Raw genomic sequence first — 25,514 nt, 5'->3', positions numbered from 1 at the left:
AAGTCTCTACATATTCCAAAGAAAAGATTTGGTCTATTCAATGTCTATAGCATAGAGGCATGAGGGAGTACTTGGGCAGGGCTGGGTACCTGCTGACATACAGCGTAGCTGCTGCCTTGTCCTTTCTTTATATTCCTTTAAAAAATTAATCCAGACCTGAACGGAGTAGTTATGATAGGCTTTAACTGAAACAAATTATTCAGACTGGATTTAAGGAAAAAAATCAAACCATTAAGACAATCATGTAGTAGAACAAGTTACTCAGAGGTCTTGTGCAGATTCCACCCTTGGGAATTTGAAAGATGCATCAGCATAGAGCCTTAAGCAAGCTGGACCCATCCTATAGAGATCCTGTTTTGAGCTGAAGATTGGGCTGGAATCCTCCTGGAGTCCCTTCCACCCTGAATCATTCTATGATCCTATGATTATTGGAATGGAAATTCATACGCATCCTCTCCCAAAATAGATTGCAAGCTCTTTAATTGCTGAAGGTGAGAACAATTTTGAGATGTATGTATTACACAAAGAATGATTTTGCTGTCTTTTATCCACTGTATCAGAAGGCAGAACTAACAAACAGGAAGCTGTTAGGTTAAGAGTATCCAAACTTTTTGGAAACATTCTGTGATTTTTTGGAAGCTTGTTCTACTTTCTCAGTGATTGATATTTCACCTACATCAGTGGCAGAGTCACACAGCTCTAGTTAGAAAATTCCAGCAATCTTGACACATAAATAAAAATTTAGTGAAAATCCTTTAAACTGCTGTATCTAGTGTACAGTATGTAGTCTTTGTTTTGCAAACAGTAATTTTTTTGGTGTTAAAAACCTGTTGCCTTTTCCCTTCTCTCAAGTCTGAAGGACTTAGCTGCGCTTGAAGCAAAACATTCATTGTTGCAGAGTGAATTGATAGCCACAAGAGAGACACTGGAGGAATCACACCTTCAGAGGGATCTGCTGAAGCAAGAGAAACATGAGCTTACAGTGGCACTGGAAAAGGTATGGACACCTTATTCCTAAGTAACGCTTGTGGGAGATGGAGCTCTGATAGCAAGATCACCACAGGTGCTGTTTCTGGCAGTAGAAGTCAGAGAAAGTGGTATCCTTGGATAATGCTGTGATCCGTACAGGCTCTGTGGTGGAGTTAAACCCATTTGACTGGGAGTTTGTCAGATACATCAGAGACAAAGGGGATCTGGAGTTGCTGCTTAAAGTCAGTTATTCCTGTCTTTGTTTTCATGCTGTTATTTTGTCTCTTCAGGCAGAGAAATCAGTAGCAGCATTGACAGGGGCTCAGAATAAGTTGAATTCTGAAATAGCTGATCTACATGTTGCCACGGCAAAGATGAGCAGTATTAATGAAGCTCTTGCATTAGATAAAGTGGAACTGAACAAGCTTATGTTGCAGGTGAGCAGAGTTCCAACACTGTTCACCTCCAGCTGCTGATTCTTTTCAGACTTTTTGCCTTCAGATGGTATGATTGGTTGGATGTGGAGATGTTCATTTTTCTGTCCAAGCCAAATCTTCTACAGACCTTACTGTGTTTTGTTTCCTCTGTGCATCTGTGATTGTAGCTGGAACAAGAGAATGAACTTCTGTCAGATAAAGTAAATGAGATGGAGAAAGCAAAGGTCTCTGAGCAGGAGAAGATGACCTTGTATAAAAGAACAAACGAAGAGCTTTGTGCAGAGAAATCCCACCTGGAGGAGCTGCTGAAGAAAGCAGAGGAGCAACAGGAAGGACTGCAGATGCAACTGAGAATACTGGCAGAGGAGAAGGAGGAAACCCAGGAGAAACTCAACCAGGTGAGGTCAACAGTCTGGTTCTTCTGGGTGGACGTTTGACTGCTTGGCTCAAGGAAGCTATGTCTGCTCGATTCTGCAGTTCTTTAGTCTACAAGGTGCTAGGTGCTTGGAGGTCAGAAGGCTCTGTTTACTTGCTTTTGGAAGGGGGTTGATGGCTTGCAGAGACTGTAATTCTGAGGGATTGAACTGTCCTTCGTTTCTGCAGATTATTTTGATCCACTTGTCGGCATTAGTCCCTTTTCTATAAACTCCAGAGATATAATTATTGTTGTCTGTGCACCTGAATGAGGCTACCACTGTTATCAGTGGCAAAACAAGCAAACGTTGGAGCTCTTCATCTTTTTCTAGGGCAAAAAAGGGCAGTACGCTTCCATTTGTACTTTTTATTGTGAAATCCACAACTTTCAGAACTCAGTTTGTTCAAACCTAGGGAGCGGGACAAAGCTGCAAGTCAGTGTCAGCTGCCTTATACTGCTAAGAAAGAGACTGACATCTTGCTCTTACTGTTGAAATTATATTTTAAGGCATAAATGTAACTTTGATTTGTGAGAGCATCAGTAGACTTTGAGGAAGATGAGAAGAAGATGAACAGACAAGATTGTTTTCTGTGGACTGTTTTTGGTATACTAGAGAAAAAGCTTGGGAGAATTGTATCACTGGGGATGTTTTTAATCATTTAAATGGCAGTTTTGTAATGTACAGTCATGGGTAGTGGGGGATAACTGAGAGGAAAATATTATTTTTCTCATCATCTGTTCTGTATTAGATAGTCTTTAAGGTATTTGGCAAATACGAAGCAGAGGTGGTACAATGCAGAAAGAAGCTCAAAAATCATGGTTAATCTCCAAGCTTGATTATCAGCAATGTATATTAGGCAGCTATTTTTTAATGTAAGACAAGTGAACAGTATTACTGACAGTGGATTACTGTATGCAATCTCTTTGGCCGTTATCAGCCCCATAAATGGCTAAATTGCAATGCTTACCAATGCTTCCCTGCCTCATGGCATCCAGCTGCTATACTTGCTAAATTAAGGGACACTTTGTGGGGTTTTTAGCTGTTCTGTTGTTGTTTTTTGTTGGTTTTTTTTTTGAAGGAGAAACCATTTTCTTTTTATTCTCTTCATCAAGCAAAGTTGCTTTTGCCCAAACTTAACATTTACAGCACTGATACGGATTCGGGGATAATTTTAGTTTGCAAGGTAGCAGATCAGGAAGATGCAGGATTCTTGCATGAAAACACATAATCTGGGGTCTCTGTGTTTGTCCTCAAGTAGCTGTCTGGTCCCAGCCAACCCAGCGTGGCCCTACACATCACTTCCAAGTCTCAGTGCCTTCTGGCAGCCCAGAGTGCTAGTGCTGTATACAGCAGATGCTCTTAGGCTTTCAGCCCACAGTGCAGGAACTCTTTCTCCTCTAACTGATTCAGAAGTGACACTGGTTGGCTCTGAGCACGTATTCAGAGAAATGACCAGAAATGTATTCTATCCTGCTTTCAGGTTTACCGCCAGCAAGAGTCAGCTAGCAGTGGTTTGGAGCAGTTGCGCCAGCAGTCCTCTCGCCAAGAGGATGCAGTGGCCAAGGTGTCCAAAGAGAAGGAATTCCTGGTGCATGAGAAGGCTGCCCTTGAGGTGCAACTGGCAGCTGTGGAACGGGACAGACAAGGCCTTTCAGAGCAGCTGGCAGAGGCCAGGTAAAGGCAGGGAGGAGGCCCTAGACAGGACATTATTTAATGTCTGTAATTACAAAGGTGGTAATCATTACACTAGGATTTATTGCATCCTGTACGCTTTCCAGATGGCTTTACCTTCCTTAGACTGAAAATTCAATAATCTTGAGCAAAATCTTGAGGGGGGAGGAAGAAAATGTATCATGATGCGTGTTATTTTTCTGACAGCTAAAGCTAACAAAGTCCTAGGCTCATGTTCGTGCCCCCTTGCACATTACTGCATGAAGTCTAAAGCAGGCCAGCCCGATTCCTCAGTATCTGGTACCTTGGCTCTGCGTTGGGAAATAACCGTGCCATGCTATCTTTGCTTGCATCCCGATGTTTAGTGGAGCCTGAAACTTCTCTCTGATTTTGCTTTCTTGTTTTGTGTATTTGAACAAAGATATTTAGGATTCAAGACTACTATACATTCTGAGTAGGGCAGCGTCATTTGGGGTGAAGCTGGAGGCTTATGCTGAAGATCTTGAGGGCGTTCTTCTTCTAAACTAACTCTTGTTAACTGTGGTGCAGGACCTAGGTTTGGTTATATCAGCAGCAGGGTAGTTTATTTTGAATCCTTAGCAGTCCTTGGGAATTCTTGCTCACCATTGGGTCCTCTGTACCTTACCACATGGCCTCCAGAGAGCCATCATGGAGATGTTATGTTATGCAAGGAAGGAACAGGACACTGTCCTTGTCCTTGTATCAGGCTTCTAAGATCAAGTGACAAATTCTGTGTTTCACCAAAAAATGCATTGAGATGTTTGTCCTTCATTCTAGGTGGTTCTTACAAGATTCTTGAACTACAAAGCTATACAAATGATATTTTAGAGGTTGTCTTGCATCTTGACTTTTACACGTGACTGTTCCAGAGTATGTTGTTGTCAGGGCTGATAAATGCTATTTCAACACTGTCTGATTCTTGAGAGCTGCTGCTTCTGATCACCAGCTTCTCTTATTCGATCCAGCTGAATTGTTTTGTCAACATGGCTGTACTGCTTGTCCTCTGCTTCTATTGCTGGTTCAAATTCCAGAGGAGAGAGCAGCCAGAGCTGCAGGGTGCAATGTGGTGCATAGATGAATGAAGGACACTTATTGTTTGTACCTATTCTGTCATAAAAACAGAGAGATTGGCAGTAGATACTTTCAGAGAGACATGTTCAGCTTTTTTTTTTCAGTGACAGCATCGTTTAAAAAGAGGAGATAAATTAGTTATGAAGACCCTTTGGCAATAGATAAAAGCATTACCCAGAGCAGTCAGCAACTGCTCTTGCCAGATGATGTTCTCAAGCCTATTGCTGTCCCAGTTTTGGACTCTCATCTTTTCTGTTTTGCAGGCTGACTTCTATTTATCTTTGAAGCGTAGCACATTTAATTTGTACTGGATATTGGCATGATCAGACACATTTTCCATTGTACGCTGAAGTAATCAAATGCTACTTTGGGGTTTATTGCTGTATCACCCACAGCGTGCCCCTTTCCCTTTAATGATATCATCCTAATTGCATCCCTGTACTAATGAAACAGTGCTGTGTATTGTAAGATACTGGCACGCAGGACACTGTATTAAACCAGGGAGGTAACTTCAGCTTCTGATTCCAAAATCCTGTGTGTCACTCACAGCAGCTTGTGGAAGTCTGTGTACGTAGCAGTTTGTATCTGAGATCAGAGCTGTGAGCTGAGGATGGGCGTTTGATTTTTGGTATAGACTTTTTAGGCACAGCTACCTGTGTGTTATAGATAGCAATTTAAGATTTGGCTGTTGAGATCAAGTTAGGCTGTATTTTCTGTGTTTTGCTAGATTATTAGTAAAATCTGGACATTCTCTTGGAGGGGCCGACATTGCTATGTTAAATGGCAGAAATGTTTTTTGTCCATTAATTTCCACACGACCCATTTTCCATATTCACATGTCGGGATCTTGAACCACTTCTTACTGGAATAATTCCCTGTGGGTGTCAGAGCAAGAAGCTCATTTCTTTCCATGTTTACAACATGTAGGTCAGTGAAGGACACCCTGGAATCCAGCCTGTTTGAGGCTCAGCAGCACTTATCTCACCTGGAGATCACCAGGAGTCAGCTTGAAATCCAACTTCATGCAGTAATCCAGGCTAAGGAAGTGATACAAGGTGAGACCTCGTGTACTTTGCGTCTGGTGATATTCTCATCTGTTTGCAGTGCAATGCTGAGGAATGAAGGAAATGCAGAGAGAGCCCTTTTGCACTGAAATTAAAATGGTGTAAGGCTAGCAAAATCAGAACTGTTGTTTCTGTAGGCACTGCTTTTCTTGCCATTCATTGTGTTTGCAGGGGAAGTGAAGTGTCTTCAATATGAGCTGGAAACAGAGAGATCTCTAATGAAGCAGGAACGGGAAAACATGGCACAACGACTCATTCAGATAGAACAGCAGCATAACAATGCCTTGAAACTTCAGCAAACTGACCACGAAGTGGAAATAAACAAGCTTCTACAAGACTTGGTAGGAAACATTGTTTTTAATTCTTCAAGGAAGCTTTGTGGGATGGCTTTTGTGTAATTGTAGCCTGAGTGTGAGAAATGGCAGTAATCATCATCTGTCAGAAGCCACACACCACTAGGCCAGGCAGCAGAGCCAGTGGCTCGTGCTTGAAGGTATGTGAGGGCCCTCATTATTTTGTTGGGATGGTAAATGCAACCACAGATTTGTTGTGGGCCTAAGACAAATTCAACGGAATATTGGGTGAACTCCACCCAGAGCCTCTCAACAAAGTGGTAGGATCTCACCAGACTCCTGTCTGCCGTGAAATAGACTCACAACGTTCCTGCCAACTGCAATCACAGAAACTTCTTTTCTTTCTTTCTGTCCTTACATGGTTGACAAAAGTATTACTCTTGGACTTAAAGCATGTGGAACAGGCTCTTTGTTCGTTGTAGTTCAATTCACAGCCTGTCTTGTGACTAGGGCACTGGGATACTGGCCTTTTTCTCATCCTGCAGTCAGTCTGCATCTTATCATTGATTACAATGGCATTGAGTCCTGAAAATAGAAGACAGAGAGAAATCCTGAGGTGGTAGGAAACAGGCAGCCATCAGAGGAGGACTTAACATCTACTTTTCTTTTGCTCGCTGACCTGCTCTTTAATGTTCCTTGATAGGGCACAAGGCAACTACAGTGTGCTGTTCAGGTGGAGTCTAGTGGGAATGGTTGAAGATTCACATGTTTTTCATGAGGTTACCTGAGACTTCATCTTGAGGTCTTTTCCTTCATTCATCAGGCAAGTGAACGGGAAGGGCGCCATTTAGAGCTACAGGAGATGCTGGAGCTCTGGGAAAAGGAGAAAGCAGAGACAGAAGGGGAGCATGAGAAGAAGCTGTTTCATATGAAGGAGAAAGTTGCTGCCATGCAAGCTCAACAAGAAGAAGAACGAACTAGAGTTGAAAGTGCCAATCAAGAGGTAAATATGAAAGCAGAACTTGTGTTTTTACTCTTCTGCGTTACTTACTGACAGTTCTCTTGACACTGCATCTCTGGGTAGAGATGTGTCTTGGATGCCCTTCTGAAAACAGAACACCTTAGCAATCATGAGACCTCTGTGCTGTGAAGGACAATGCCTGTAACACAAGAGTTTACCCAAGTGTAAGCTTAAGAAAGTCAGGAAGTCTACTAAAGGCCTGGAGATAGTATGAACACTATAATTGTGTCTCACTGTGGTGAAGTGAAGGAAGCCACCTGTACAGAAAGGGCAGAACTATGGGAGCAAGCTGGATATCAGGATGTGAGAGCATGCCTTGTATGTCCTTGTTTTCCTGAAGTGTTTTCTACATTGAACTGGGTAAAGTGAAACACGTGCACGTCTTTGGCAGTAAGAATGAAGTATTTCTGAACAGTGTAACAGAGGTGCCCCTCGAGTTTTTCTTTCTGAAGTCACTTGCCGGTAAAATGTTTTTTGCCCAGATCTTCTGTGCCAAAGCAAATGTGTCATGCACTGAGAGTCCTCCCTGTGTTCTACCCAGATTCCTTCTTAAGTAGCCTGCCTAAGAGTGACAGTACCCCCATTTGTGTCTACCAGTATTGGAATGACAGGACCAGCTCTCAGAGGTGACAGTGAGTGCCTTAAAACTGGAATTTTCACCAAGCCCCACTTAGAATATCTGATTTTTCTGAAGGAGCTACTACCTTTACCCTCCAGCAGACTTGCGTATTCTCTACTGCTAAGCGACCGCAAAAGCCTGTATTAAAAGACTAACAGACACAACAGAAGACAAAGAGTACCATCACCACCACTAGAAAAGTGCTGCACATTTTCCTAGTAGGTGATTCAGAGTTTGTTGAAGATTCAGTAACAAATGGCCCATGTTTATACTACTATATCTGAGCTTGGTATCTGTGCCTCCAACTGGACAGGTAGTGACCTAAGAGATGGGCAGCGTATTGCTTTGAGACTGTGTGAGCCTGTCAGCCTTCAAATCATTGAAGGGCATGCAAATTTTTTCTGTGGAGATTCAACTTGTCTTCTCCTCTGTATTTCTGTGCAGATCTTGATAGAAAAGGAGAACGAGAAGAAAGCTTTATTAGAGACACTACTCCAAACTCAGGGAGAGCTAACAGAAGCCTGCCAGCAGCTTGAGCAACTCAGGCAGGAGGTGAAAGAGCAGCAGGAGTACGAGCAGGTAAGTCTTACTAATAAGGCAGGTAGAAAGTTCAAGCAGTTGGTGACTCAGCATAAGCTGAGAGAGAGGCTGATAAAGCCAGATTATAGAATGAAAGGCAGTAACAAGGAAAGAAACACAAGTCCTGGACCACTGAAAGCAGAGTCTGGTAAGCAAAAGCAAGGCTGGGTTGCAACGGAAGCAGAGACGGTTTGAACAGCAGAGAAAAATGGACGAATGAATGAGATTAAGACAGAAAGAGGAAAAACATGGAGCTGATGGCAGGTCCCAGTAACTTGCTCTCCATTTGTGTTTACAGAACTTCACGGAAAAACTGCAAGCAGAGCTGCAGGAAACTCATTGTAAGATCAAGATGGTGGAGAATATGCACAAGGAAGAAATTGAAAACATCAAAGAGGAAAAGAATGTCCTTCTTCAGCAAAGGGATGATCTACAAAAACAGGTACTGAAACAGCAAAAGATACTGGAGTCATCAAGTAGGTGGTGCCTTTACTTCTTGCCTTTCTATTGCAGAACAGACATGCATTAATTCCTCTGACTGCCATCATTCTGTAGTGTCCATCTCAGCTGGTCTGAAGGAGACCTACTGGTCACGAGCATATCAGCTGCTGCTCAGAACAGACAGGCTCCTCCTTTTGCTTGTTTGCCAGTAGTCATCAGAATGGATTTCTGCTGGTCTTTTCCTGGTAGTCTTGTTTTTTTAAGGTGTTTCAGGAGGTGAACGTGGTGCCGCTCTCTAGATTTTCAAACAAATCAGCTGAATCTGGTATTCTCGTGATAGAATGAGATTTAAATCTGTTCTTCTCCTTTCTTTATAGGGTATGATATGGCTCACAGTGACAAGCTGTAGTCTTTGACTGCTCTGTTACATTTTACTTCAGGTAGAAGAGTTGACATCTCAGCTAGCAGCCTCTGAAGAGTCCCATCAAGCAATTGGCCATAAAGCTCAGCAAGATCTGAGCGAGGCACGAGAGTTGTCCAGGCAGAAGGTGTTGGAGGTTGTGCACCTTCAGAAAATCTTGGAGGAGGAGAGGGGCCAATGGGAAGAGGTGGAACATCAGAACAAAGAGCTGCAGATGTGTCTGCAGTCCTTGGAGGGGGAAAGGAGTCGATGGGAAGAAGTGGAACGTCAGAACACAGAATTTCAGGCTTCATTGAAGGCTCTAGAGAGCGAAAGAGACAGGTAATTGAAAACCAGTGAGGCTCTCTGTTCTGCTTAATGAATTCCCCCTTTTCATATGCAAGCGGATGTGGTACCATTTCCTTAAAGTGTAATTCTGAATTATCCATGGAATCGTAGAATCATAGAATTGTTCAGGTTGGAAAAGACCTTCAAGATTATCAAGTCCAACCGCAACCTGACTGTACTGCCCGAACAACCCACCGCTAAATCATGTCCCCGAGCACCACATCCAAACAGATTTTAAACACGTTCAGGGATGGTGACTCAACCACCTCCCTGGTTAAGCACTGTTCCCGTGCTTGACAACCCTTTCTGTGAAGAAGTTTTTCCTGATATCCAACCTAAACCTCCCCTGGCACAACCTGAGGACAATTCCCCTTGTCCTGTCACCTGTCCATGCAGAACCATTTTGTTCTTTTGATATCACATTTCATTCTCTTCTGTGTTTATCTTTCAGTTACATTTTTTTCTAAAGTCAGTGACTTTGGAAGTAGTCTTTTTCCTTAAAAGAATGTATTTTTATCAGATCAGCATATAAATACTGTTAAGCTTTCATAGGTTCAAACCCAAAACATACCAAGGAAGCAGGACAGGCTGCAGTAAAACGGGCTAAATAGATCCACCAGCTCCACCTTGAGTCCAGTGTACTTTAAACATTTCATTAAACATTCAGGATCATTCCATCCTGATACTTTTGGTTGCAAGAAGGCTTCTTGAAACGAGGATTTTGAGCTAAGCCATATTCCCTTCAGAGTGTGCCTTCAGAGGAAGAAGCATGTTTTTCATTGCCATCTGTTTCCTCATTCCTCAAAATAACCTAACAGGCTTCTGGAGGTGCTCAAGCAGGGTCCCTGCTAGCCTTAACAGTTACACATACTAATGAGTGTTCCAGGATTGCAACAAACAAGACTTCACCTGGTGAAGTCCTACCAGTCTTCAGCTTCATTGCCAGTCTTCACTCTTCATTGAAGACAGGAGAAATAAGAGGCAGTGAACTCTTGCTTCTCCTGTGAGGGATCCTACATTTTATGTAAGGATCTGAGTATTTCCTCCAAACCGCCGTTACCACTTCTGCCTTTATTGTCCATCTTTGTTTCTCTCACTGAACTTCATACGAATGCTGGCAAGTCTTTTGAAACTCCCCAGATATCACCTTGCTGTCAGTTGCCGTTCCTACTAGGATGATGTATGTGTTGGGGAAACAAATTTTATTGACAAAATCTCGTCTTCAAGTCTCAGTAGTCAAAATAATTTATTTTCTTCTTCCCTAACATTTGCATTTATTTTGACTTTCTAAACTATATGGTATCAGTATTTGTGCCATGGTACTAGTCTTAGCTTCCACCAAGTTGTTTGCTGAAACAATGATCTGAGTGCCCTTTTGGTCTGGGGAACATAAGGAGAGTTCTTAAACATAAATCATATATTAAATAAACATCAACCTTCATGGTCCAGTGTTTTGAGCCTTTAATTCTCCTATGCCTTGCTTGTTTCATTATTACCTGTATGTGAAATCAGCTTCTATTAACTAATGACTCACCTCTGCTATGGAGACAGGCTGAGGGAGCTGGGGGTGTTCAGCCTGGAGGAGACTCCAGGGAGACCTCATTGTAGCCTTCCAGTACTTGAAGGGTACTTAAAAACAGGGAGAGTGACTTTTTGCACAGGCAGATAGTGATAGGAGTAGGGGGAATGGCTTTAAACTAAAAGGGGAGATTTAGATTAGATGTGAGGAGGAAGTTCTTTACTCAAAGGGCTGTGATGCCCTGGCACTGCTGCTCAGAGGTGCCCTGGAGGTGTTTCAAGGTCAAGGTTGTTTGGGACCCTGGGCAGCCTGATCTGGTGCCTGATTTAGTGGTTGGCGTCCCTACCCACAGTGGGATTGGAACTAAATGCTCTTTAAGGTCCCGTCCGACCCAAGCCATTCTGTGATATACCTGAAGATCCTACCAGAAGTGTTTTTTAGATCGTCAGGAAGGTTCACCCTTCTTGCATCTTATTCCCAATCCCTGTTTATCTCACTGAGAGACAATGTGAAAGACACTAGATGTCAAAGATGCCTTGTTTATGGTTTGGTAGGATTTGCCTTTTTTGCTATTTATCTTTTTACCATTGAAAGATGCTTGCTTCAGTAATTTCTATTCGTATGCTGCCCAGTAAATTGCTGCATTTGGATCCTGTTTTGATATTACTTCTTTGTATATTTCAGCAGTGTTCTGTGTGGGCACGCGTTACGTCTTGTTTGAAGGATTGTTTGTATTTTGAATGTGTGTACGCTGTCATACACGTTTCTTAGGCCTTACTTTTATAAAGGTGAGATAGAGAATTGCTTCACCAAAGACAGTCTTCTAACTGTATTTTCCTTGGTCTCCAACCCTTTGCTGTACATCTGAGATTATTATTGTGAGCTCCACTGCATGGAGCCACCCACATAGGAATGTAAAAAGTTATATTGTGGATATTAGACATTTATAAAGATGCATTATCCATAAACCCATTAAAAATTACCCATTCCCCTTTTCCCTGGAGTTTTTAGGTTTTTACGTTCTTCTGCGGAATTCTTGAAGTTGAGAAGAACCAGAACCAGTGGTGGATTGAGCTGCCCCTTGTTACCACCTGTATTGCAGAACAGCAGAACATGAGATTGTATCTGTGGATATCACTTTTAACATCTCTCATTTAAGTGTTTCAGTATATGTGCACCCATGTTGTCTATATTCACATCTCAAAAATATATTAAACTTAGCCAGTAACTTAGCTTTCTTCTGTGGAAATGAATGTAGTTGGTGCATGCTTGGTTGTGATAGCCAACCCGGCTTAGGACTGAACGAGCAGCCTAGTTGTTCAGGTAAACTTCAGCAGATGGCAATTTTCACCTTGGTGGTGGAAGTCCAAAGAGTTTATTAAATGTTATACCATGTAGCAATGAGTTGCATGTTCTCTTTTTCAGGCTATCTCTGTCTCTGGAACAGAAGGAGTTGAGCCTCAAGACCTTGGAAGAAAACAACCTTGCCCAGCAGAATGAGGTGTCTAAACTACATTCTGCCATTCAACAGGCTCAGCAGCTCCACTCTGACCACAGAAGAGAAATACAAGAGCTCAACAACCAGGTGTCCCATCCACTAGCTTCCTCTTACCCAGGGACATTGAATACCACTTCAGTTTGTAGGTTCCAACTTGTTTCCCTTCCAACAATGCACGCCCCTGTGTTCTGCCTAGACGCTGCACACTGAGATGAAGGCTGGATTTATGTTTTCTTTGTGTTGATCCCTCATGATTCTCTCATGGTTCAAGGCATTAAATCTCTGAAGAGCAACAGAAGACTCCTTTGGAACTTCTCAGTATTTATGTTACAAATGTCCTTCAATGGTGTTTCTACCTCTGTAGGTCATTGAGTGATCTGGTAAGATAGGAGTGATTATTGCAGACTGTGGAAGGCACTTCCACCTCAGCCAGTTCATCTGGCATTCTGGAGATGCACAACAAGGGATGTGGACTGACTTCTGTTTACTTCTACTCCTAGGCATCCCTAGACAGCCCCACCTCCATGCAGGGGTGCTTATTCTGCCACCTTGCCCTGCCAGCCCCCTACTCAAACACAAGCTGCTTCACTTCTGAGGTTGCAAAGAGTGATGGCTCGGTCATTCTGTTGTGGATGGGGGAGCTTCCTTTTGGCCCCTTAGCCTCCAGGCACCCGTTTCTAGCTCATTGTCTGTTTTGCTTGGTGTGAATCCTTGTTGGGTTTTTTTTTGCCTTTTGTTTCCAACATGATGTTTACTTGGAGTAATTTCTTCTTCATTCTTTTCCTTATTTCCTGCTCCGCTTCCTCAGTAGCAGCACAATCACTGAGGCTCTGCGCATCTGTGTTATAGGTACAGACACTGCAGGAAGTGGTGCTGGAGAAGGAGGCTAGCCTGGCAGCTCGGGAGAAGCAGCTGTCACAGGATCTGGAGGAATCTCGCACAGGCGAACGGTGCTTGAGGGACTCTTTGCACGTGCTAGAGGCTGAGATGGCTGAACTTCATCTGAGGCTTTGTAGCACAGAGAACAAAGCAAAGGCATTGGCTACAGAGTGCCAGCAGGCTAACAGTGCCCACTGTGAAGCCCAGTCCCAGCTGGACAAACTGCACTTGGTTCTTCACCACATTCTGTGTGACAGCACTGATAAAAGCAGAGACTTAGTCACTTGGAGTTCAGGCAAGTTTGGGAAGGGTGAGAATTATGTAGAGTGCACAGGGATGGAGGAGAATCTGTAGGGAGGGATGGTTCTTTGCAATCCTAATAGATTCATCCTTTCAGTTCAGACTGACTCAAGCCTTGGGAAGTCTTGAAAGCCTGAGGGTTTCTGCAGAGAGACAAGTCCATTTTGGTACATGGAGGAACAACTAGCACCAGAATGAAATAGGACCCAGTAGTCATGAGGTGCATGCGTATTCTTTTCTGGGAGTAGTACTCACGTTAGTGTGCTGCAAAATTATCTTAGCCTATGACATATCTTGCTGTAACATAAACTCTAGTGCAGCTACAAAGATGCTGCTACCTTCTGCAGTGTATAAACAGATCTTGTTTGTTGGAGACCCCCATATTAAAGCTTCAAACTGAATGTCTTCTCTCTTCAGAACAGGATTGTGTCTGGGGCCTAACTGATTCTCAGGCCAGGGACCTCCCTGTAGAGCTCATGGTGGACAGAGTGGCAGCAGCCCTACGAGACCTGCGTCAGGACCTGAAGCAAACTCAGCAAGATCTGGTAACGTGTCTCTGTAGTGCAGCCAGAAACTGTGTCCCTTTGCTGGACTGAGCTGACGAGCGGAGTGCCAGTACCAGAATGGGTGTAAATTCTTCAGGTTTGCTTGCTGCCACAGGGAAAAAGGACAATTACGATCATATTTACCGTTACTGTCCAACTGCCACCTCTCACCTTGGCTGTTTCTGCCTTTAGCTTTCGTACCTCCTTGTCTCCTTCCAGCAGTGGCTCTGTGAACATATACTGTTCTTGCCTCTTCCAGAATGATGCTGGGAAGAAAGTGCAGGACCTGGAACTGGAGCTGAACAAGAGGCAAGCTGAGAGGGATCACTTCAGTGCCCGCAATCAGGAGCTACAGAAACAGCTGGCTCAAAGCCAGGAAGGTACAGCTTCTCCTTGCCAACCCACTGAGTCAATCCTGTCTCACTGGAAGGGATTTCTGATACCACACAGAAGAGCAGTGCTGAAGTGCCAGGAGATGAGAGGGTGGGGAAAAAGCAACAAGCATGAGGTTTGACCATAGGACTACCAATGAAAGCATTTCATAGCAAAAGATGCAGTGGCAGGCACTGCATGTAGTGATAGGTGTGCAGCAGTGATGCCTTTCAGGTCCTGTGTCACTACAAAGTAGGTGTCGCTTGATTCCTCATACTGTACTTCTACATAGACTCTAAACACACCAACTTGCTAACAATGTTACTTTTGTTGACTTCCTTTTCCTCTTCCATTGCCATTTTACAGAGCATCAGTTCCATGTTAAGCTCCTAGGTTACTGTAATTGCCAACACATGCTTTCTTTCTTTTCTGCTGTTTTTCCTAGTCTTTTGGTACCTAATGCTTCTGGACTCTGATATGTGAGCTCCGATCGGTAGCAAACATAATTTCTTGCTTCCTTCCCTAGCAATTCTTACTTACATTTTTGGCAGTGTTTACTTTAGATTTCTCTATGAGCTGGATTTTGCATGCAACTAATTCCCTCTCTTTAATCTCCAAGCTTTCCCAGAGCCCCCATGGCTACTGGGCTCTCTGTATCACAGCCAGGCAGGCATATCTTTCCTGTCTCTGTCATCATTTTTCCACTCTCCAAATTAGAATTGCCTTTTGGTCTTCTTCTCTTGTTTTCCATGCCTCAGACTGCAGGAACAGGGAATTGTGAGCGTTGCTAGTTGTCTCCCTCATGCACTGCCTTATGCTCACGTAGTGCCTTTAACTATTCAGTATTTCTTGGTGATGCTTCTGTGAGATGGAACTGCTGATCATTTTCAGCAGTTTTCCAGGCCTTAGGTTATAGCTATTTCTGGAACATTAGTATTGTTGGTTATTTTATTATTATTTGTTTTTCTTTTCTTTTTTTTTTTAAATCTTATATGATAACAGCTTCTGTACTTTAAATTCTGCCATTGAATAGACCCTGCTTGTCCCACTGGTCAGTTTTTTTCCTTTTTAGTTCCTACCCAGTAGTTTAGTCTATTTCTACAGCTCTGACTCTTAGTATGCTTCAGTTCCTGTCTGACTGTAAAGTTTTGTGCTTCCAGTCTCACTACTGGTATGACACTCAATTATTCCTGCCCTGCTCTCGTCCTGCTATCACAGAATATTTCTCTTTTTCTCCATCAGTGCACAATGTATTACCCGAGTATTCTTTTGGAAAAAAAATTCCTTAAAGTGTATCTTCAAGTGTAACGTTGGCATCTGTTCTCTTCCCTAAAGCCTCATTTGGCTTTCTGGTCAATTAACTGTGTCACAGTCAGTCTTCATTTCTAATTCTTGTTCCCCTTGCCTACCCACAGCTCCTGTTCTTGAGGACACTAGACCTCTCACCGACTGTCCCTGTCCTTGTTTCATCAGTGTGGGTTCTATCTAATTCTAATGCTGTGGGTGACCTGCTGCTGTGTTGTTAGCCCTAGCCCTTCAACAAGCAGAATAGCAAATGCATTTACATATTATTCTGAACCTTGCCACTTTCATTCTTCCTTTTTTCTCTGGCTGGAAGGTTTTTAATTACATCTGTTTTGAAAGTCCTTGTGGGTTTGTGGCCTATAAAACACAGACAGACAGGAAAAAAAAATGTTATTTTCTCCCTAGGTTACAAATGAGTTTGATTTTATTTTGCTTTTCACCTTCTCCTTGACCTTTGCTGCTGCAGAGACACAGATGGCTGAAGGCAAGAAGAACTCTCTACAAGCAGCGTTGCAGGCAGAGGCTACTGCTCTAAAAGAGGAGGCTATGGCACTACATCAAGAGGTGGCATCTTTGGAAAGGAAACTTGAGAGTGCTGAGAAGCAAAAAAAGGATGTGCTGGTATGGCTAACAGATGCCACAAAGGGCAGTTTCTAGCTTTTTTTTCCAGTTATTAATAATTGTAAGGAACTATTTTTTTCAGTGGAGAGTTGGTTTGGGGTCTTGGTATAGAAGTTTAGTCCAAATCTGAGAAGAGACAGAGTATACAAATGCTGACTAAGACTCTTTCATTTACCTTCCTTCCATTCATTCTGTTTCCTAGGCTTGTTTTCCTGCTAGCCCCTGTAGCTGAATTAGCAGGATCAACACCCTGAGTAAGAGGTTGGTCCAGAAAGTAGGGAGAACCAGTATCACAAAATATAAGGGCAAAAGAACAAAATTTATATAAGTGATCTTTTTATCTTAACTTTTCCCATAGCATTCTTCTGAATAAGGAGAGAAAGATACTGGGGTCATACAAAACTTAGTTATGATTCTGGGTGTTCATTTTCCACAGTTCTGAAGATTTCTGCCAGTAAAACTTAAGTCAAAGTAACTTTCAAATTTACTTACATTGCATGGTTTGAGCCCAGATACACATTTAAATTCAGAATTATCTGGATTTGAAGGGTAGCACAGGAAAGATCTCCATCTCCCAGGGAGGTAGGGGTCAGTTACTCTTTTTTTCCAACAGAAGAACATGAGCCACCTGTTGAAGCTAGTGACTGAAAATGGTAGGAGGTTTTTCTTACAGCAGAGAAGACTTGTTGAATTTGTTGCTAAATGATCTTGTCAATACAGCAGGTCTTTATAGGATCAGGAAGGGTCTATTAAAGTTCTCACAAGCTGAAACAGTGCTGGGGTTGGGGAGGGGAAGTACCATCTAAATCCACCATCAAAAAAACAGTTATGGCCCATTTGCTAAACACAGTACAGTTCTCAAATATATATGTTGGGTTTTTTTGTTTTTTTGGGGTTTTTTTTTGAGTGAAAGGGGAAGCCAATTGAATAGGTGGAAGCTTATACTAAAAGCTCAAACTGCAGCCCTTGACTGCCACAAAAGTGGGAGTTCAAATCTAGTATGAAAACCAAACCTATATAAATAGAATTACTGAATCTTTTTCTCCCTGTGTTGCAGCATGAACGGGACAGGCTGCAAGCAGTTGAAGAAAAACTGATATTGGAGATAAAACTTCTTCAGGAGTCAGTCACAGCCTCAGAAACACGAGCAAACACAGCAGCAGATATGAATCACTCCCTTGAACAAGAACTACAAACTGCATTGTCTATCTTGAAAATAAAAAATAAGGAAGTGGAAACTCAGTGGGAGAAAATCCAGATGCTACAGAAAGAGGCAGCAGATGTAAAAGCTTTGCAGGAGAATCTTACTCAAGTGAATGCCATCCTGTCAAAGAGAGAGGGAGAAATGAAGTTATACCAGGAACAGGTGAGGACGCTGGAAAACCAGAAAGAAATGCATAAAACTACTCTAGATCAAGTTATTAAGGACATAAAAGAGAAAAAACAGAAGACAGAATCCCAGCAAGAACAAATACAGGAGTTAGAGAAACAGCAAGAACTGCAGAGGACTGCTATAAGCAAAATGAGCAAAGAGCTGGAAGACAGAGACCGGGAGATAAGATCCCAGCAAGAAGAAATATGGGAACTGGAGAAACAACGAGAACTGCAGAGAACTGCTATAGGCAAGATGACTAAAGATCTAGCACACAGAGACCAGGAGATCAGATGCCAGCAAGAAGAAATGCGGGAGCTAGAGAAGCAGCAAGAACTGCAGAGGACTGCTGCAAGTAAGATGAGCAAAGATCTAAAGGAGAGAGATGAGAAGATAAGATCCCAGCGAGAACTGATAGAGGAGCTAGAGAAGCAGCAAGAACTGCAGAGGACTGCCTTAAGCAAAATGAGCAAAGACCTAGAGGAGAGAGACCAGGAGATCAGATCCCAGCAAGAGCTGATACAGGAGCTGGAGAAGCAACGAGAACTGCAGAGGTCTGCTGTGAGCACAATGAGCAAAAACCTGGAGGAGAGAGATGGGAAGATCAGATCCCAGCAAGAAGTGATACAGGAACTAGAGAAGCAGCAGGAACTGCAGAGGACTGTTGTAAGCAAGATGAGCAAAGATCTGGAGGAAAGAGACCAGGAGATCAAATCCCAGCAAGAACTGATACAGGAGCTAGAGAAGCAACGAGAAATGCAGAAGTCTGCTGTGAGAAAGATGAGCAAAGACCTGGAGGAGAAAGACCATGAGATTAGATCCCAGCAAGAGCTGATACAGGAGCTGGAGAAGCATCAGGAACTGCAGAGGACTGTTGTAAGCAAGATGAACAAAGATCTGGAAGAGAGAGACCAGGTGATCAAATCCCAGGAAGGGAAGCTAATGATTCTAGAACAACATGGTACATCACAAGTGAGAAGTCTGCTAGTGGATCTTGATCATATGAAAGGAAACTTGAAGGAGAAAAACTTAGAGCTTATTTCTCTAAATCAGCAGATCAGAGAACTTGAGATGGAGAGAGAAGAGGTGAAATCTTTACACTCAAGCCTTGAACGGCTCAGGGCAGTTCTTAGGGATAGAGAGAATGAGTTTGAGTCCCAAAGGGATCAGTTAAGACTCTTTCAGCAGTACAAGGAGCATCGAGAGGAGTACCTGCAAGAGCTTCAGGGTAAAGTAGAAAAAATGACACTTTCCTTATCTAAAAAAGATCAAGAGCTTGAGTCACAGCATAAGCAAATCCAGGAAGCTGAAGAAATCATGGAAAAGAAGTTGAAGACTGTTTCTGACCAATTGGAGCAGACGTTAGAAACCTTAAAAGAAAAGGAAAGACTCCTAGACATCCAAAAGCAACAAACAAGGGAATACGAGGAAAAAACAGAACAGATGAATGTCTTATGTAGAGACTTAGAATACACTAAGGCAATATTGAGAGAGAAGGATTTAATGATTGACTCTCAGAAGGAACTGATTGAGACCTTCCAAAAACAAGAAAAAGACTCTATGCAGCAGAAAGAAATTCTGCAGCATCTTAAAGGGGCTTTAAAGGAACAAGAGCAAGAAACTGTCTCCCTTAGAAAGCAATGTGAGGCATTTAAAGAAAAGGAGGAAAAACATAAAACTGATCAAGTGATCCTTCAAGAAACAAAAATGACTCTGAAAGAAAGAGAAAGAAAAATAGAGGTTTTAGAGGAAGCTATCTCTAAGCTTCAACAACAAAATGAAGATACAGTGATGCAGACTACAGCTATGATGCAAAAACTAGAATGTGCTGAGAATTCTCTAGCGGCTAGAGATCAAGAGATAGCGTCTCTGAAAGAGCATGTCCAGGAACTTAAAGAGCAGAAGGAGTCAGAAGCTAAACAGGCCAAGAGTCTACAGCAGGATCTAAACACAATGAGCCAAACAATGAAGAAGAACAATCTGGAGATTCTCAAGCAGTCAGAGCAGATTAATGTGTTTCATCTTCGTGAAGAAAGTATGAAAGTAGCACTAACATCTTGCCAGAATCAAGTGAATCTGCTTGAGGAAGTGGTGAGAAAGAGAGATGAAGACAATGAAACTCTTCTGCAAAAACTCCAGCACCAAGAAGAAGAACTGAAGACCTTGCAGAATCTCCAGCTTATGCAATCTGAGAAGAAAGAGGAGATTAAACATCACAGAGAGGGGGAGAAGTTTGTGGAGAAAGCCTTGCATGACAGAGAATGGGAGACAGAAGCTCAAGGTGAGCAAAAAAAGTTAGAAAATGAGGAAAGAAGAGGTCTTCATGAAGATCTCCAGCATGCTCAGCAGACTCTGACAAAGAAGGATGAAGAGATCAAATACCAGAGGGACAGAGTCAAGTATTTAGAGAAAACTCTGACTGGGAAAGAAAAAGAGCTGAGGAGGCAGAGTGAACTCTTGAAACAATTAACATCTGCTCTGCAATGGAAAGATGAAGGGGAGACTCTAAAGAAACAAATCCAGAAACTCCAAAAATGGGAGGAAGAAGAAGCAGAGAAGAGGAGAGTTCTCCAGGAGAGAGACCACTTCTTGAAAAGGCAAAAGGAGCTAGCCCAACAACTGGAAGATGAGAGGAAAGTGAAGGGGGAAGAATTGAAGCGTGTGATTGCTATTTTGAAGCAGACTGAAAGCGGAGAAATCGAATGGAAAGAGAAGGCACAAGCACTGACTCTTGCCCTTTCTAAGAGTGAAATGGCCAATGGGACTTTGAGGGAAGAAATAGCCGTCCTGCAGAGTATGGTCTCAGAGAGGGACAAGGACCGGTTTCATCTTCAGGTAGGTGGTGTGACTGGTCATCAGTCAACTGAAATGTCTATAAAGGATTCTAATGTTGTTTCCCATAAATATTTACCAGCTTGGCTAAAGAACCTATGATTTCAGTCAGCAGGCTTGCCTGCCTGTGTAGCACAGGCCACAGGCCATTCACCTGCTACAATTTTTTTCTGTCAAGCCCAGAACTACTGAAAGAACTACAGAGCTTGCTGTTAAATCAAGTCCAGAAGTTAGGGATTAGTAATCAGTTCTGCTGTCTAGGCAAGTTTAGCCAACATAGTGTGGTTAGGATTTGGCATGGAGACAAAAGGGCACAGTTGACCAAACTAATGTGCTAAACTTTGTAGAATTTTCTAAAGATGGCTGAGCAGCACCCACAGTGACAGTGCTTAGAGCATAATTTCGGAGATCTGCTGTTTCTGACTAAGCACGTTCTGTTTACTAGTGGACAAGCAAGAAGTTGCTTCATTACCAGTCACATGATTATATAGAGGTCCCTATGTAGAGAGCCTAGGAATGTATATTGCTGTTTTGGCCTGTCAGTCAAGAAGGAAAGAAGGGACTTAACGATGTCCATTCCCAAGGCTGGTCACCCTCTCTGATGTGTTAATCTGGTCCCTCTAACCTTTATGTGATGTCAGTTCACATAATGTCTGTGTACACCCAGGAGGCTATTGAAGAAGGTGAGCTCCTATCGTGGCTTTCGGAGAAGAAGCTCCTATGGCAGCGGCTGGAGTGTCTGCAGCAAGCAGTTGCAAGGCTGGAACATGAAAAGTCTGAGCTGAAGCAACTCAATGCTGAGCTCAGGATGACTCTTGAGCAGGTAAAAAAAAAAAAAAAGCTTTCAGTGCCTCTACAATGCTTATGGTCCTCTGGAACACAGCATGTTTCCATATACAGTCCTTTAGAGTCCTCTGTTTACTTCCCTCTCCCATGTGGAGACACAGTTTCATGTTTTCTTTCTCTTCTGACACCTCACTGCTTTCGCAGACGAATGTTCGCTCAGGTCCTACTCTTCTTGCCCTGGTGTCACCTTGCACACGCATTTGACGCTCTCCTGTCAGGAGCTTGCATTGCTCTTTCTCTTCCATACTCTATTATCGAGTGCTTTTGCCTCCAGCTTTCTCTGATGCAATTACACAGTCTCTGCACAGAAATCTCCTCACAAATAATGTCCTGGGATCTTTTTCTTTACTTGTTTGGTGGCTGGTTTCTGTGATTCTTTCTCCTATCCAACTTGCAGGTGGAACGTGAACGAAGGAGACTGAAGCGAGGTTGTAGTGGTCAGTCACTGCCAAATGCATGCAGGTTTTCTCTCTCAAAATCTGATGAGGACAAGATGCCTGCTTCTAGAAAGGTGCGAACAGAATCTTGGTGAAAGAAGAGTCTGGCCATACAGAGGAACCATGGCAAATTCCAGTGGCAACATAGCCCCCTCCCCCCCCCACCATATAGACGTAATATAAGTCTAATGCAGACTATGACCCTGCCCAGACTGAAGACTAAAAATAAATCCTTGCATTCTCTTCACAGGGGGAGGCTCATGCTCTCTGCAGTCAATTAGCTGAGTTACAGAACCAGGTGAGGAATAGAAAAGCTGTCATCAAAAGCTGCTGTAGCTGCACTGATGAACGCAACTTTGCATGATGTTACAGAGCAAGTTTTGTTTGGCTGGGTCCCAGCTGTCAGGAAGTGAGTACACCAGGCAGTGGAAATACCCAGGTAGCTGCATTTGTTGGCCATGGATGTACAAGACCGTTAATGCAGGCTAGTCTCTGACTTACCAAGTCAGGCATGGTGGGTGATGGATTACAGGAAAATCAGAAAATTGACATTTTCCTGCAGCCAGAGAGTATTTTAAGGATGTTTCTTTTGAGCCTTACTCATCCTGTCAACTGTTCCTATTTTCCCTTGATTCAGTTAAAAGGGGAGCTTGCATCTTATCAGAGTTCCAGGGACACAAGACAGTGGCCAAGCTTATCCAAGCTTATAGCTGTCAGGCAGTCAGAAGTCTCGTATTGTTATTCTGTGCTAATCATGGTCCCAATACTGGACTGAGTCAGAGACCTAAGCACTGTAAGAATATTTGTTTTATCAGTGTAAGAATGTACATTTCAATTACTAAACGCTGTTGCATCTTTTGATGGCAGTACTGGCAATACCAACAGCTTGCCAGACTTCTTTTCCACTTACTTTTATGGGTTAGGTCTATCTTGGTCTCCCTGAGAGTATGAATCTTCAGAGGTGATAAAAGCAAAATGTGTACAGAATACTTCTGTGGCTAAAGTACATAACGCTTCATTCTGGAAAGTAAGTTGAGCATGCTGCTGAAGCCAGCAAGTTATCATGAGCTCTTACTAGGAAACTTCAGTGTCTGAAGTTCTGTTACTAGAGAGAACTGACTGAACTCCTTTTCCCCTTGCGACTGTTGCATCTGCATGCATTGTGGACCTGCTTCCGTTCAGCAGGAAAATTAAAGTGCTCTGATCAAAGAACAGATCTTAGCTTGTTAATGAAGGCACTCCTTAGCTCTGGGAGACAGCAAAACTGCAGCTCCATCTCCTGCTTCCTGGCAGATGCTTTAAGCAGCAGATGGCCACTTCTCCCACTTGCGTCCCTGGGTTACCTACCAAGGCGTGGGAGGGCTTCTCTGCCTTTAAAGCCCAGTTTTGCAAAGGCGTCCTTGTTATTTCAGATACAAGGTCAGATCTGTCCCTCTCTAAAGTGGTGTGGTTCCCTAACTCTGAAGTTAGGAAAAAAGATTTTGGTCCCTTTTCTCATGTTAGCTGTTAAGTTTTAAGCTGTATCTGAACAGAACAGTTATTCAGTACTTTGCTCCTTTTTCTTTGCTATGCACATGATATGTCAGTGTTGTACACGTGTACAGTATGAGAGAAAGGAATGTGCATTGTTGATCATCTGTGTTCAGTTCAGGTTGACTTTGGAACCTGTTACTTCCCATTCAACAAGGACAAAGTGTTGGCCAGGGCTGGAGCTAGAGGGTGCTTCCCTGACGGCTGATTCCACGGAGCTAAGGATGATCCTGCAGGGTGGGTTTCTCTGAGCTCAGCCTTCTGCTTCTTTCAGGTGACTCTTCTGCAGCAGCAGTTGGCACAAGAACGAAAATACAAGCAGGACTATATTGAGTGTTGTGCAAAGACCAGCCAGGAGCTGTCGGACCTTCACCAAGAGCTGTCTTACTCCCTGGAGGCTGTGGTCAGGGAGCCCAAAGCTGCTGTTCTGGAGGCAGAGACTCAGAAGCTGGATCGATCTCTGAACCATACCTTGGCACTAATATCTCTGGACTGCCGGTCTCCTGAGAGACAACTGTTGCACTCAGCAGTGAGATCCACCACAAGGGACGGCCTGAGGTAACAGGACCAGCGTGCAGCCAGAGTTGAGTTGGAGACCTGCCATAGCAGGTGGCTAGGTGATTGGTTCAGAGCACAAGTACTGAGGTGAGAGAGAAGTTCGGAGCACTGCGGGGTCTCCACAAGCAGTGGAATAAATCTGGTGCTGGCTGGCATGGACGGGGTTGGGGCGTAAGCCTGACGAACAGGTCAGCCTTCTCCCTCTTCCGAGGCACTCCATCATGGAATGCCTCATCAGCCTCCAAGCTGCTCTCCAAGTTAGGTTATTCCTGTCAGCTTCTGTACTGTTTACAAAGACTTACTTTTTCAATAAACTTATTTCTCCAAAACGCTGCACCTTTCCTGATCTATTATTTTCCCCTATTATGTTCTTAGAAGCCAAGTTCAGTGCTTAGATGGCTCGGTTTCTTTCTGTACTTAGGGTGGTGATGAGCAGTATTCTCTGGGTGTCAAAACAATGGAGGTACTTTGTTAATAGTTTATTCCTTTATCATATAGGGGTAACTGCACCATCAGAGTTCCTGTCCTGAACCCTTACCACAAATTACCTTCTGGAGTATGAAGTCGGGGTGTACTTGGTTCTGTTTGCGTTTGATAGCATCGCTTAGTGACTGAAATGTTTTGATGATTTATTTATTAAAAGAAATTTTCTGTAGCAAAAAAAAAAAAAAAAAGTGGTAGGTAAATATGTGGTGTGGGGAAAGGTTATAGTAGTTTCTCATTTCTACAAGTAAGCTAGTGTGAGCCATTGCATGATTAGCTGTGAGAAAGAGGGAAATGCATCTGTTATAAAAATGAAGTGGTGGGGAGGACATACTGGAGATGGAAGGTTGTTTTTTGCTCCTTTTGCACAAAAGGCAGTGGTGTGCTGGCAATGACTGGCTTTCAGCTTTCTTGCTGTTGCTGACAACCTGAGGGAAAGAACGAAATAGCCCAGGGGTCAGTAGTGGGTCCAGGCCTGTATCACAGTCTCATGAATGATCTCGATGATGAGGCTGAGTGTACCCTCACAGGGCCGCTGAGGATCCCAAACCAGGAGGAGCAGCTGATGCAGCAGAAGGCCGTGCAGCCATCCAGAGGGACCCAGACAGGCTGGGAAAATGGCCTGATGGGCAGCTCATGGATTTTAGCAAGGGCAAGTGCACAGTCCTGCCCCTGGGGAAGAACAACTGGGGGTACCAGGGCATGCAGGGAGCACCCAGCTGCAAAGCCACTGCAGAAAAGGCCCTGGGCCAGCAATGTTCTCCAAAGCACACTTGGAGGTGACTTTGTCAAGGAACTTGGAAACTGATAAGAAGGGCTTCCACAAGTATGCTGGCCAGCAGAGGGAGATGAAAGAAAATGTAAGTCCCCAACCCACTGACAACTAACTCAGGAGAACTAATGTCAACTGACACAGAGAAGGCTGAAATTAATAGTAAAGTTCATACCCCAAGTATGATAATGAGCTCTAAGAAGAACATGCTACACATATATGACCACAGTACTCGACTCTCCACCCACGTCATGCTAAAAGACTCCCTGAGAGGGTAACAGGTAAGGTTAGGATG

The 25,514-nt window shown here is 43.3% G+C and overlaps 1 protein-coding gene across 10 annotated transcripts in view; it reads left to right on the top strand.

Annotated features, from left to right (window-relative positions):
* CEP250 (centrosomal protein 250) overlaps nt 1-24,293 on the top strand; it is a 33,716-nt gene extending 9,423 nt beyond the window's left edge. For 6 of the 10 annotated variants that reach the window (XM_021416649.1, XM_021416650.1, XM_021416648.1 and 3 more), the window contains 20 exons: nt 853-997; nt 1,260-1,406; nt 1,574-1,804; nt 3,303-3,496; nt 5,513-5,640; nt 5,821-5,990; nt 6,766-6,945; nt 8,027-8,161; nt 8,460-8,603; nt 9,043-9,344; nt 12,295-12,454; nt 13,217-13,541; nt 13,964-14,091; nt 14,351-14,471; nt 16,235-16,389; nt 17,447-20,596; nt 21,261-21,416; nt 21,837-21,950; nt 22,127-22,174; nt 23,681-24,293. In XM_021416649.1, the coding sequence (XP_021272324.1) occupies nt 853-997; nt 1,260-1,406; nt 1,574-1,804; nt 3,303-3,496; nt 5,513-5,640; nt 5,821-5,990; nt 6,766-6,945; nt 8,027-8,161; nt 8,460-8,603; nt 9,043-9,344; nt 12,295-12,454; nt 13,217-13,541; nt 13,964-14,091; nt 14,351-14,471; nt 16,235-16,389; nt 17,447-20,596; nt 21,261-21,416; nt 21,837-21,950; nt 22,127-22,174; nt 23,681-23,968 (6,421 nt within the window). In that variant the 3' untranslated portion in view covers nt 23,969-24,293. Of the gene's footprint in view, nt 1-852; nt 998-1,259; nt 1,407-1,573; nt 1,805-3,302; nt 3,497-5,512; nt 5,641-5,820; nt 5,991-6,765; nt 6,946-8,026; nt 8,162-8,459; nt 8,604-9,042; nt 9,345-12,294; nt 12,455-13,216; nt 13,542-13,963; nt 14,092-14,350; nt 14,472-16,234; nt 16,390-17,446; nt 20,597-21,260; nt 21,417-21,836; nt 21,951-22,126; nt 22,316-23,680 lie in introns of all 10 variants that reach the window. The other 4 variants (XR_002444176.1, XM_021416654.1, XM_021416651.1 and 1 more) reach the window with 4 other exon arrangements.

This window comes from Numida meleagris, chromosome 19 (assembly GCF_002078875.1).
Source record: "Numida meleagris isolate 19003 breed g44 Domestic line chromosome 19, NumMel1.0, whole genome shotgun sequence".
NCBI classification, from domain to species: Eukaryota; Metazoa; Chordata; class Aves; order Galliformes; family Numididae; genus Numida; species Numida meleagris.
The sequence above is the reverse complement of the archived record's forward strand: the minus strand, read 5'-3'. Positions and strand labels throughout refer to the sequence as shown.